At 41.0% G+C, this 12,389-nt stretch overlaps 1 protein-coding gene across 1 annotated transcript; it reads right to left on the bottom strand.

The window, feature by feature from the left end:
• Nucleotides 1–1,087: 1,087 nt before the first annotated feature.
• On the bottom strand, nucleotides 1,088–10,663 carry WSB1 (WD repeat and SOCS box containing 1). Its single transcript, XM_080374210.1, has 9 exons — nucleotides 10,504–10,663; nucleotides 9,216–9,384; nucleotides 7,958–8,226; nucleotides 7,003–7,134; nucleotides 6,504–6,604; nucleotides 4,159–4,331; nucleotides 3,661–3,774; nucleotides 2,808–2,915; nucleotides 1,088–2,257 (listed from the first exon to the last, which is right to left on the bottom strand). Exons 1-9 carry the CDS (start codon nucleotides 10,541–10,543, stop codon nucleotides 2,098–2,100), a joined length of 1,266 nt encoding a protein of 421 aa, XP_080230336.1. The 5' UTR covers nucleotides 10,544–10,663; the 3' UTR covers nucleotides 1,088–2,097.
• Nucleotides 10,664–12,389: the final 1,726 nt, after the last annotated feature.

Below are 12,389 nucleotides of genomic sequence, written 5' to 3'. Positions count from 1 at the left end.
TAGTGGAAGTCAGGAAGGCATTTAGCATTGTCCACGTAAAAAGACACATTACTTTATCAAATGGGGCTGGATGGAACCTTTCTTTTTTTTTACAGATAAGCAAGAGTTGCACATCTCCCTTCCCTACTAACTTCAGTCTGATTTGCCACGTGGGAAGCTCATGCAAACACAAAGTGTTACCAAAGGTTGCAAAGCCATGTATCATGGTCACTAAACAATTTTAACTGTACTGGACTTGATTAGGCTGTGATGATTCAGCATCTGGCCTTGTCCAGACTGACCTTGTCCTCTTATCCAAATAAACAATATAATAGAGAAAAACCAAACATATTTGCTTTAACAGATTTATGCAAAAAGCACATCATCAAAAGGATGCCTTCTCTGCATAGCCAGCTTGTTTGGTACAGTAACTTGAGTCTGATGGTTTTGGAGCACATAGAGGCAGTAAATTAAGGAATAACAGTTCTTGTCAGTCCTTACTTCCAGTGTCACCTCTCCTCCCGAGTTCTTCACCACTCCACCAGTGCTGAGGCTGCTGCAAGACCCCACTCTCTCTAGGCAGGGACTGCTGGGGTGGGAAGAGCACAGGAGCTCGGAAGCTGTTCTGCCCTTTGTTGGAGTGAGGGAGGGGGGAACAGTGCTTTTGCCCAGCCGTGAGGCTTCCTGTTGCTCTGGCTCCCACCCATCATCATGAGGGTGAAATCAGCCCCTCAGGAAGTACCCACTGCTTCCCACTTACAGGGGTTACTTCTCTTCCCTACACAAAAGCTTCTGCTCCGAGAGGACCCACAGCCCTTCTGGTAACTGTCACCCATGCAGGAACTGGTGTAGCTGGCAATTTTGTAGCATGCCATTCCCTACCTTCTGCACTGTGCAGGAACAAGGGAACACTTAGACCACGTATGATTTTGACCTTTGCTGATATAAAAGGTTTGAAGATCTTGCTGTAGCTCCCCACAGTAAGCCTCGCCATGATTAGCGTACTGTAGTCCAGAAAAGGAGAATTACACAGTCTCCTGCAGGAGCAGATTCCCACTAAAACTGCTGCAGACAGGTAGCACTGACAAATCAGTCACCAGATGCAGTATCAGGAAACTTTTATACAAGCTTTTAATAAAAAAAGTTCAACAAAAAAAATATATAATCAGGCATTTTATGCAATGCATACATTCTTTATATCTGCAGGTACAGATAAATAACAGAAGGCAAAACCAAGTATTTTGCTTATCTTTGGCCATTAACCAATAATCACCCCTGAAGAGATATTACAGGGTTAAAGAATAATAAACCGAGTCTGCAAGTTTCACTCATTACAAAGTATCAGGCAATAATACAGTAGTTAGATTTTTTTAGAAATGTAAGGAAATACTTCTTTAACACTGCCCAATACTGAAAATTAACCTGGTTTGCTGCTATTGAACTTAAGGCCTTCTTTAGCTGACACACAGGCACCATTCCTGGGTTTACATTAGATATACTCCAACCCTTATCTTAACCTACTTCCCTTCACCATACATTGCTCTAAAAAGCCAAGCTGTACCTCCTCATGAAATAAACTAGCATGAATTCTTCTCTGTGGATCAGTTTCCTGAACCCCCACCAATGTACATAAGGAAGCTTAACTGCTCTGTATGTAAGTCAATATTTTTTTCTAACTCAGTGTCCCAGAATAATAGCTATCCTTCCACTTTACAGCACAGATGCATCTGATGGCTCTACCAAAGCAATATATACATGATACACATTAAAAATCATAAAAGCAATTTTTAAAGGTATATTGATAACATGTAGCAGCTTATGTCTATATATGTACATGTTTTCACAGTTGTTTTAGAAAATTGAGAACACCAGGAGTACTTCTACTGAGTTTTCTATAAATATTAAAAATTCACCTGTCAGGCATTTTGACAAAATAGTATTTAGGTTATCACTTTAAATAGCTCTTGAAAACCTGTAGAGTTTTAAGCTTAAAGGCTGTGAAGTTTGAGGATTCTTTAAAGTGTTCAGCCAGTTTCAGCAGCTGGGCCACCTGCCAGTTTGTTGTGTTTTTTTGGTGGTGTTTTTTTTTTTTTTTTTTTTTTTTTTTTTTTTTTTAATTCAAATCTGGTAACAAAGGAACTCCACCACTTTTGATGGTATTGGCAAGCTCTTGACTTGGCTGGTGGGCATCACTCTTCGAATTGCCATGCGACATAGATGCTGGAGACTGGAAACTTGTCTTGGAGTTGCCCAGAAGTACACGCTGCCATCCTGTGTCCTGCACAAAAACAGAAAAACACCCAAGCCCACCAGAATTATCCCACCTGAATGATTTCAACTTAGTACAAATTCTCACATACATGGCTAGTTAGGGAGAATGTGCTCCGGACTTCCTGTTTCTTAGTTCTAGTTGTTCCAGACTCGTTTACACTAGATGCCAGTTCTTCTTGTAAGACACAGCAGCACAGTAAGCAACTTGCTGATTATCTTGTGACAGGCCTGAGCAGATCTTCCAACAGCTATTGTATATACCATCTGAAACAGTAACTGCCCTTGATTATCTAATAGTCTTCTTCCAGATCGCACATTTGTGGGCCTGTCTTTTATTTATTCTCAAAGATAAGAAATGAGTTTATCAGCTTCTTGATTTTACTGTTCTTCCAGGCATTTTTAAACAAATAGTACCAGAAGTAAAACCAAGTCAGAAGCATCAAGTTGCAAGTCACAATTGAAGATTCTTACACCACTTAGCCACCGTCTCCAACCTTTTGTGTTACCTGAATAATTTCAGGAAGAAGAAATATAAATATATGTATACATATACTTGCCCTGCAGCTAGAACACTGCCATCAGTAGAAAAAGTGCAGCAGAGCCCATTGTTCAGAGGTGCAACTTGTACAGGGTATTCTTCATCAATTCTCCAGAATCTTACCATTCTGAAAAGGGAAGAACAAAATAGGAAGTTGTCAGAGCAGGCATTTAATTCTGCCTGCAATAGACTCTGACACTGCACAAGAAACTAGTCTGAAGCAGAACTCAGGCAATTTTTATAAGCATTTTAATATGCATACAAGGTGTTTCAGATTTTGCCTGAAGTGCTATGACTTCTTCATTACGATACAGACCTTGATCTGTACTACTTCAACCATTTTAAATCTGCTAATTAGAATAAAAGATTGCCTTCAACAGCAGAAAGCAATAACGTGAACTATAGAGATTTAGACAATCTCTCTCTTTAAGTGTCATATATGTTAGGAAGTCCCAACAATGCTCGTTTTAATTAAAAAAACCTAAAACCCTCCTGTATATAGTTTCATGCATTCTTACAGTTCTTCATTATTTGCAGTGTTAGCAGAAGCTGAATACAAGATCACAGAATACTTTTCTTTTTACTTTGGAATCTAATACTATACAAAAATCTTACCTGTGCTATTAACTCCATTTACATTTTTCACTGTTTATAGCCCCTCTTTTTCTCTTTTCAGCTGTTACACACTTAAGTTATTCCCATCCCCTACTCTCTAAACAAATTATTTCTACATTCAGAATGAACATTAACATACCAGACCATTAGAAGTAATTTCTCAGTAAAAAAAAAAAAAAAAAGTTGACTTTATATTTAAAAGTTCATGTCATATGGGAAGAATTAGAGGAGTCTAACAAACCTTTCCTCATACTTACTTATCATCAGCAAGACTTGCAATATGTAGTCCATCGTGACTAAAAGATACTGATCTGACCCATCGGTCATTTGCACCTCCAGCAAATATTGGAGTAGGAGGGGGAAACAGATGCCTGGAGATAGAGAGACACTTAACTAACAGCATGTTTAAGAACTGTGGAAGTGTTTGCCTCAGCCATGGCTAGAAAGCCGAGGAATTAAAAATGGATTGAACATTTAACTATGAAATCAGGAGTGGAGAATGAACTATTGTATCTTTCATAGTACCGGCCAGCTTTGCTGAAGATGCTTAAATTAGTACACATGAAGGTATCGGTGCTTTAAATGCTTTCTCAGATAGAAGAATAATCTCCACTGCTCCGCCACTTTAGGATTTCCACCAGCCACTGCTAAGATTTTTCCCAAGTCTAATTAGCAGTTAAATACACAAACCCACTAATTTTCAGTAGTCATCTTCACTCTAGGAGAAAGCTTCCAGATCTGACTACTTTACTTACCCAAATTCCATAAGAATAACTCCAATATGTGGATCCCAGACATAAACTCGAGTATCATAAGATGCAGTAGCCAGTAAAGCTCCATCAGGAGAAAACTCACAAGCTACAACATCATTGTGATGTCCTTCAAGTTTCCGTATCATGGAGTACTTATCCATATCCCAGAGAAAAATCTGCAATTAAATAAGCTGATATTATAGCTCTGCTCAGAGATACAATGAAGCATTTACCTTTTTTTTTTTTAAGTATAGCTGCTAGTCTTATTTAAGATTATATTAAAATCAGGCATTATGAATTACTACAATTAAGAAATATGCTCAGTGTCATACTCAGATTAAAATCAAGTTTTTTAAAATAATTAAAGCAGACATGCAAGTTCTAACTCAAGTTTGTTAAATGTTATTAACAAAATAAAGCCAAAACGTAAGATAAAGGCAACACAATTTAACCATGTAGCTTACTGAAATTCATGTATTACAAAACTATTTTATTAAAATATGCAGAAATAAATAGGGTTAAACTCTACAGTCCCCTCTTTTCAGTAACTACCAAAATTTTAAGAAATATACAGACAGAAAATGTAAGGTTAACATATTGTTACTCCAGTGGCATCCCTTTAAGATCACTTGTTTACAATTGGCTTGGATCACCAACGTCAGCCTAGGAAGAGAAACAGATACTGCAAGCAAAAAGAATTTTCACAGCCAAAAGTTATGTCTTTGGCAAAATAACAGGGAAGTCTAACCACATTATTAGAAAGAATTTATGCATTTTAAATCAAGTCAACAGTAAAAAATGACATTAATATTACAATTTACCCAACTAATTGCATATTGTATTATAAAAATTGATAAAAGATGATAGTATTCTGAGATTTTTACATGCAGTTATACATTAATCAAAATAAAGACTGTGCAGAATTATTTAATGGGAACGATCTCTGTACTGCAGCATAATTTTACAGAATATATAAGTCTTTAGCATAACATGTTATATCCCTAAAAGAGCTCATTAGGGTCCCTGATTTTTCCTTGACTCAGTTTTACTGCACAGATTAAATACTGACATCTTGGATAAATTTATATGTTTGACCAAAGCATACACAGTCTTAGTGCCTCACATACTTCCTAAAACTGAACCATTTTACAATCAGTTATAAACTTATTGACCAATTTCTCCAGAAGACCCCAAGGTTCCATAGAACTGGAAACTAAGTTTTAGGAGTCAGTGTGTTTCACTACTGTGAAAATTATTTTAAAAAATAAAAAAAATAAAAAAGAAAGAAAGAAAGCAGAAAGTGGACATCAACCAGCACCTGCGTACGTACAGTACACCTTGCAGTCGAATGCAAGGTTACTTCGTCCTACGGTAAAGTTCGCCCCCAGCCTGGTAGCCAGAGATGCCACTCTTTCTGCCCAGCTAACACCATTGTGCTCCTGTGTGAGTGGTGCCAGCTTAACCTCAATCACACCAATATTGCTGCCACCACCTGTGACAGGGAAAGCAAGAAGCTTATGGAAAACACACAGCCTAAAGATATCAATGTATACATCCACATCTGCTCTATTTAAAGAAAAAACAAAACCCAGATCTCAACTATTCTCTATCAAATCTGCACTGATAATTTAAAGTACAAAATGCATTTGAACAGTCATCCATATAAAGTAGTATCCAATGATTCAATTTTTCTTTTTACTCAGCATCATTAGGCTTCATTAAACTACCTACCAAAGCCTCTGTAACTAGACTGAATTCTCCTTTCTGTTTTATCCTAATTCTTCAGGGCCAAGAAAAGCAGCTTATGGCCTATGTGCTTTACCTGCGCTGCTTTCAGTTCTCTAGCAGCGCATTAGAATACAGATGAAAACAAAACCAGTATGCTGTTCTTCGTTCTAGATCTTTTAGACACGAGTGCCATTTGTATTGGAAAACATGTAGAAACATTTTGGTTCAGCAGAAGATACCATGACTGGCACAGATGTGCCTTTTCATTGAGCAGGAAATAGAAAGGATAAAAATCAATAACAATATAGTTTTATGCATCAATCTAAGCATCTTTTAAAACTGGAACCTTTCGTCTTCTTTGGTTTTATACTATGAACACGTGCAGATGTATAGAACTATTTCAAAGAATGCTTACAGTTTCTTCAACTAAAAGCAGTGCAAGTTCAATTCATCAATCAATATCTCAATGCACCATTTGCTAGTTTAATTTCATGCACTTTCACATCATCGTAAAACATTAGAAGTTCATGACACCGAGCACAAGCTTAATGTTACTTAGATTTAAAATGATTATGCACACAATTCAGTAGATTTAATGAACAAGAAACTCTGACACATACTGCTTTACTAGCTCCAACAGAACAGAGAATAGAAGAGTCTGGAGAGAATGCACAACCATATACCCAGTTCTGATGTCCTCTCAACACTTTCATCATGTTTCCTAAGAAAGAAAGACATTCCTGTAAGAATTTATTAAATATTACAAATTCAAATTGAAAAGCTTTTCAAAATTAGTTCTTCCTTTATAAAATTTTATGCTATTTTTCCAAACAACATCTTGCAGAGTCATTCTGCACTGAAATAAAAATTCTGTCATGCAGCCTCCAAATCCTATGTCCGTATTCAGAAAGGTTACTTCACGCACTCTTTTAACTTAACCCAATACCAGCTTATACCTTTAGGGCACATATAGATAAAGAACATCAAGAGAGCATACAGAGTGAGCGGCTAATAGAAAAAAAACTAATTTTCTAAGAAATCCTGGCCTGAGTTTATAGCAATAAAAGAGTGGAGTATGCAGATATTTCTCCTATGTATTACAGCAGATAAAATGCATACCATCATCTTTCAGGTCCCACACTCTCAGTGTTTTATCTCTGGACGCAGACACTAAAATCAGGCTGCCATCTGGGGCAAAGGTTAAATCTCTAACAACTTCTGTATGGTCCATCAGGTTAAGGAGGAGTTTTCCTGTTACATGAAAACACCACAATTGAAAACGAAGAACTTACTTTTATTCAGATCAAATGCTTTATTGGATACAAATACAGAATACAAATTACAGCACAAAGCCAAATTTTCTTTGTAGAACTGCTTCCTCCAGCAAGAAGCACATGTATCCTCTTAGACTCTTCTGTATAGAGGCAATTTTCTAAAAAGCTAGTCAATCTATACACTAAAACCATATGCCTCTGAAATAAGGCAAGACTTGTCTTTCGATAGACATCTCTGCTGTAAGCTTAAATTCACAAGATAATGACAGATTACTCAATAGTAATTAGTTAAATTTTTTAAAGCTGAGAAGTTCTCTTCCAACCTAGCAGCTGTGCCACCAGCTAAATTGCTATTCCCTAATTTCAGATTCAGTTTCTTATCATTTGAACGATCACTTAAAAAAAAAAAAGAGTCCTCATCAACACTGTCTTTCCTCTTACTGAAGATCAGAGAGCAACTTCATGTTTTGAAAGTTTCCTTTGGAAGTATTTTAAAACTACAATCCTTCAGAGTAAGCAATCCTTCAGAGTAAGCAACCAATATACACAGCCAATCACATGGTTAACCATTTTGCAGCAACAAGGCTTCGTCCTCCATCACTTATATCTCAAAACACAACCTGAGTCTGTTCCTTCCTGGCAGTATTAAACATTTCTGGTTGCAGCAGTTCATGGTTTTTTTTAGATTACTTAATTTGTATTCAAGGTTCAGTTCCCAATTAAAATTCTGTAGGCAATTCATTCTGTGTATTAATAATGTTGCTACTGCAAAAAGTGACAATTCCTGTCACATACTCTACCTGTATATACATCCCATATCTTGATACGTCCATTGTTCAAGCCTGTTGCAAGCAGAAGCTGGTCTTGCCCAAATTTGAAACGGTGCCATTCTATATTCACGCAGCGGCTCTGCTTCTCAGGCACCGAAGACCCAAAAGCAAGACTCCAGACAATATCACCACAGTCTATTATATGTTCACAAGGCTTATTTTTCTGACTGCTGTCACTATTCTGCCTTGGAAGTCTTGTACTGATAGAATTTGCAACATTCTTTGTGCCATGCAACAAGCTGCAAAACAAACAAAAATTACAAAAAAATAGCATAAATATCTTGAAAAACAAATAGAAAAAAAAAAGGTCTTTATCTGTATTGTCATGAAATGTCAATGAAAACGTCAGAAAATCTGTGAGATGCCACAACATACATTTTGGAGGCCCATAACGATGCACTTTTACTTTCAAATTATAAAAGCAGCTTTTTCTTGTATCTGTCAAAAATTACTAACACCTGGAAACTGTCTTATACAATACTAACACTTTTATAAACATTTTTACCTCTGTAGAGAACAATATATTAACCCACTGTGAAAACCAACATTTTTAAAGCATTTACTGAATAATTATTTACACAAATTTCTAAGACTTTCTGCTAAATGAGCATGAAGTTCCCTGCAACCCACTGTTATGCCATCAATACTGGGAAGAGAGACGCAGGCCAGCATACGAAAACCAATAAACCCAGAACCACAAAGAGAAAATAAAAAAGGGGAGGCAGGATTTGCTGGGAGAGGAAACATAACCAGCTACAAAACTGCAGCTGCTAGTTACTAACTTCATCAAAAAGCAACCTGCAAGTGAAAATAAAATGTATCTTGTGGAACTTAACTTGCATTCTAGTAAGGATAAGGAAGGAGGTTTGCCTTTTAAGTAAATTCCTAAAAGGTAAAACCAAATAGCTTTCTGACAGAAAATTTAAAAGTCCAGATCTGTCCAAGTCTTTAAACTTCCTTTTCATTCTAACTTCCTCTTATTTTAGGGCATCTGAATCAATTAATAAATCACTGCTCCATAGCCTTTGTGAGGTTGCAATGCAGTTGCTTCTCTTGCTGGCCAGAGAGGAAGACAAAACAATAACCGTTACTTTAAAGAACTAGCTTTTCCCAAAGATGTCCAAGCCTAAATAGCCAATACATGCATTTTGGTCTATTAAAAGCTACATCCTATTTTGAAAATCTTAACTTTTTCAGGTGAATTAAAAGCCATATGGGTTTGTCTTACAAGTTATTAAGGCACTGAGACCAGGGGACCAGCTTCACTATGCGATGCCCTTGTGACCAAGCAAAGTAAGATCCATCGGGAGCAAATGCAACAGTCCAATTCTCACGTCCACACTTCTTGTCAAAAGGAGAAGTCGGGGCTAAGAGTTCTCCTACAGTGCGTGATCGTGCTAAAAAGAAAACAAAGAGGAAATTCTGTTTTTAAAAGAAAGCTAGTATATTTTAAAAGGTCACACGGGAACCAGACAATACGTTAATTATTTTGTTTTATTTCATGACATTTAAAGTAATTGGGGAAGGGGTCTTATTGTCACCGTACAACCAAAAGACTAAGCCTCAGCTGCAAAAAGTCACTAAAGAGAAAGGGCCAGGTTTTGAAATGTCTTGGTCATCATGTAAGTAGTTTCGCATATTAAGATCAGAAGCAGAACTGAAAGTAAATATTTACTGAAGCCAGCTATTACTTCAGTTGTAACTATAGCTGTAGGGGCAGGAGAACTACACTCCAACTTAATACTTCAGTGTTTAGCAAATAAGATGCTCACTAATGATTTTTTTTTTAACCTTTAAAGAAAAACGCGAGTAGACTTGCACACTGTAGTATCTTGCCTTCCTTCAGAAAAAATAAATCAAGCAACAGCCATAGGAAACAGGAAATCAGCCAGCACTGCGGGATCGGGTCAGTGGCCGTTCCCCCCGCGTTCCTCGCACGCCGCTTGCTCGCTGCCAGGCGGGCGGCGGGCCGAGCTCACCGGCGCCATGCACCGCCCCTGCGCTAGCGGCGCGGAGGGGAGCGGGTCCGGCCTGCAGCCAGGCAGCCCGACAACGGAGGTGCCGGGGACCGGGGGCCGCCCTGCAGGCAGGCCCTGCGGCCGGCCCTGCGCTTCCACCAGCGCAACAAAGTCACCACACGCTATTTAACGGGGTTCTGCCCGTCAGCGGGAGGCGGCGGCTCCCGCCAAAGGAAGCCTCTTTGAACAGTGCATGTGGGTCAGTGTAATACGGGCCGCGTACCCGGCAGCAGCCCCGCTCACACCCAGCGAGGCCGAGGAGCGGCGTCCGCTGCGCCCCGTCACACCGGCGAGCGGGAGGGCGAGGGGAAGGCGCTGGCGTCCACTGAGCTCCGCGCTGCCGCCGTGCGGCCCCGGCCGCTGCCGCCCACCGGGCCGAGCCGAGCCGGGCCGGGCGGGAGGGAGGCTCCCGCCAGGCCGAAAGTGGGGCGTTAACCCCACCCGCGCCCCCGCCCGTCCCGAGCCAGCCCCGCTCCCCCGGCCGCGCCCGCCGCTCACCGATGCGCTTCTCGTTAACACTCGGAGGAAAGCTGGCCATCTACGGGGCCGCCCTTCGGACCGGCTCGGGACTGCAGGGGAGCGAGAGACACGGCCGCTCGCCGGAGGCGCAGGGACTGGGACAAAATGGCGGCAGCGGCGCGGGGTGTAGCGCGCGGGGCGGGCGGGGACGCGCCCTCCCTCGCTCCGCCCAGGCCCAGCCCGCGCCGCCCCCCCGCCGCGCGCCTCCGCGCCCCCGCTCGTCTCTGTGCCCCGGCCGCGCTGCCGGCGCGTCTCCTGAGGGGCTCGGGCAGCTCCTCGCCGAGCTGCCGCGCTCTGGCGCTCGGCCGCGCCTCGCCCTTTGCCGGGCATCTCCCGGCTGCCCGCAGCGTCTTGGCTCTGCCCGCCCCGTGGAGCTTGGCCCCGTCCGCCCTGTATCCAGCGTTATGATCCTAGAGATGGCCAAAACACGCGGTCTGATAAGAAGCCAGACTTCGCCGTAAAATAAAACCTCCGGGACATGCCTGAAATACAACCCATTCCTTCTGTTTCTGGGGAAAACGGTGCAGGGCAGGGCGGTAGCGAGCCCGGGGCTGCGGTGCCGTCCCGGCAGGGTCTGCAGCTGCTGCCCGCTTTAGCAACACCTTCCAGGCCCAGCTATGCTAACAGATGAGTCCCATCCTAACTACTAGGGACTAACTGTAGTGACCTGGCTCCCTCAAAATATGGGGGTTCACAGTACAGAGAAGAACCATACTGGCTCCCCCAATATTGCAATCAAAAGATGTTTTGTAGCTGCTGTTGTGGGGATGTGCTGATGAGGTTGTGTTGATAAACACTGGAGTCCCCAAATGGGATAAGGAATGTTCCTGTGTTGCTTAAATGCCCAAACAGCAGCAGTTAACATGCCTGCCGCAGTGAGTTAGAGGTTGTCTCCATTATCGTCTAAGCCAGGTTGTCACATCCTTTATGTCTGTTTGACCATGGGACTACAAGGCATCACGTAAACCGAAAAATATGTGAAAGCTTATATGACCTCACTGTGGAATGTGTGTAGGATAGTGATGTGTGCACTTGATTTCATTGTCCCTAACCAGGGGCTGAAAAACTCTTGGGAGTTTTCTACTCTTTGACATTTCTTTCTAAACATTTGTAGTTCAGCATCTAAATCCGGCAAGATCTGGTTTGTGATAAAGTTTTGAATTTACTGTTGAAGTTAACGGAGTTCTCTATAAACAACTTGGAGAAAGAGACCCTGAGGCCACCTCATTCTCTGTGTGGTTTTGTGTTAATGTCTGTGTATTTCCCTATCTCCTTCCCTTCCTTTTCCTCTTTCTTTCTCTTTTTGCATATCTAAATTCTGGACCCTCCTCTAGAAGAAGTGACTCTTCTTTGCTGTCTCTTTGGACTTCAAAAAAGCACATAGCAGGATAATTAACTGCAGATAATAACTACGATTTCATTCCAAAGTAGTGGCCTAGCTGTTAGATACGCTGAAATAGCTGTATGGATTAGCTATTCAGCTGTAGCAACATCTAGAAATTACCCTTATGTAAGCAAGGCCAGCAAAGCATTTTTTAAGTCACGTAGTGAGACAATGTCAAAGAAAGGAGCAGGAAGAAGTTTTGAATATTTTTGGTGGTCCAAACACTAGCGTGGATTAACACTGGTTTGTATAAACTCTCATAGCACACCATATCACTGATTTGACATGGTACTTTTTAGCAGCATAATCCTGTTCCTGCTCTATCAGTCCTCTGCTGCTTACAGATGGAAAAGCCCTAAACATCTATCTTCACTTAATCCCTCAACAATTTCTTAAAACAAGGCAGATTTGTAGCCAGTGAGCATTGTGAAATGCTGCATTGGAGTAACTCACAAGTTGTGAATGTTTGAACCTGGCCAGC

This window comes from Falco punctatus (assembly GCF_963210335.1).
Source record: "Falco punctatus genome assembly, chromosome: 1".
Classification (NCBI taxonomy): domain Eukaryota; kingdom Metazoa; phylum Chordata; class Aves; order Falconiformes; family Falconidae; genus Falco; species Falco punctatus.
The sequence above is the reverse complement of the archived record's forward strand: the minus strand, read 5'-3'. Positions and strand labels throughout refer to the sequence as shown.

Excerpts from the sequence above, each read along its gene's own strand:
- WSB1 (XM_080374210.1), bottom strand. The coding sequence starts at position 10,543 with ATGGCCAGCTTTCCTCCGAGTGTTAACGAGAAGCGCATCG. Across the intron at positions 9,385-10,503 it reads TGTTAACGAGAAGCGCATCG|CACGATCACGCACTGTAGGA; the intron begins GTGAGCGGCGGG and ends TTTTCTTTTTAG. Across the intron at positions 8,227-9,215 it reads TCTCAGTGCCTTAATAACTT|CTTGTTGCATGGCACAAAGA; the intron begins GTAAGACAAACC and ends TTTGTTTTGCAG.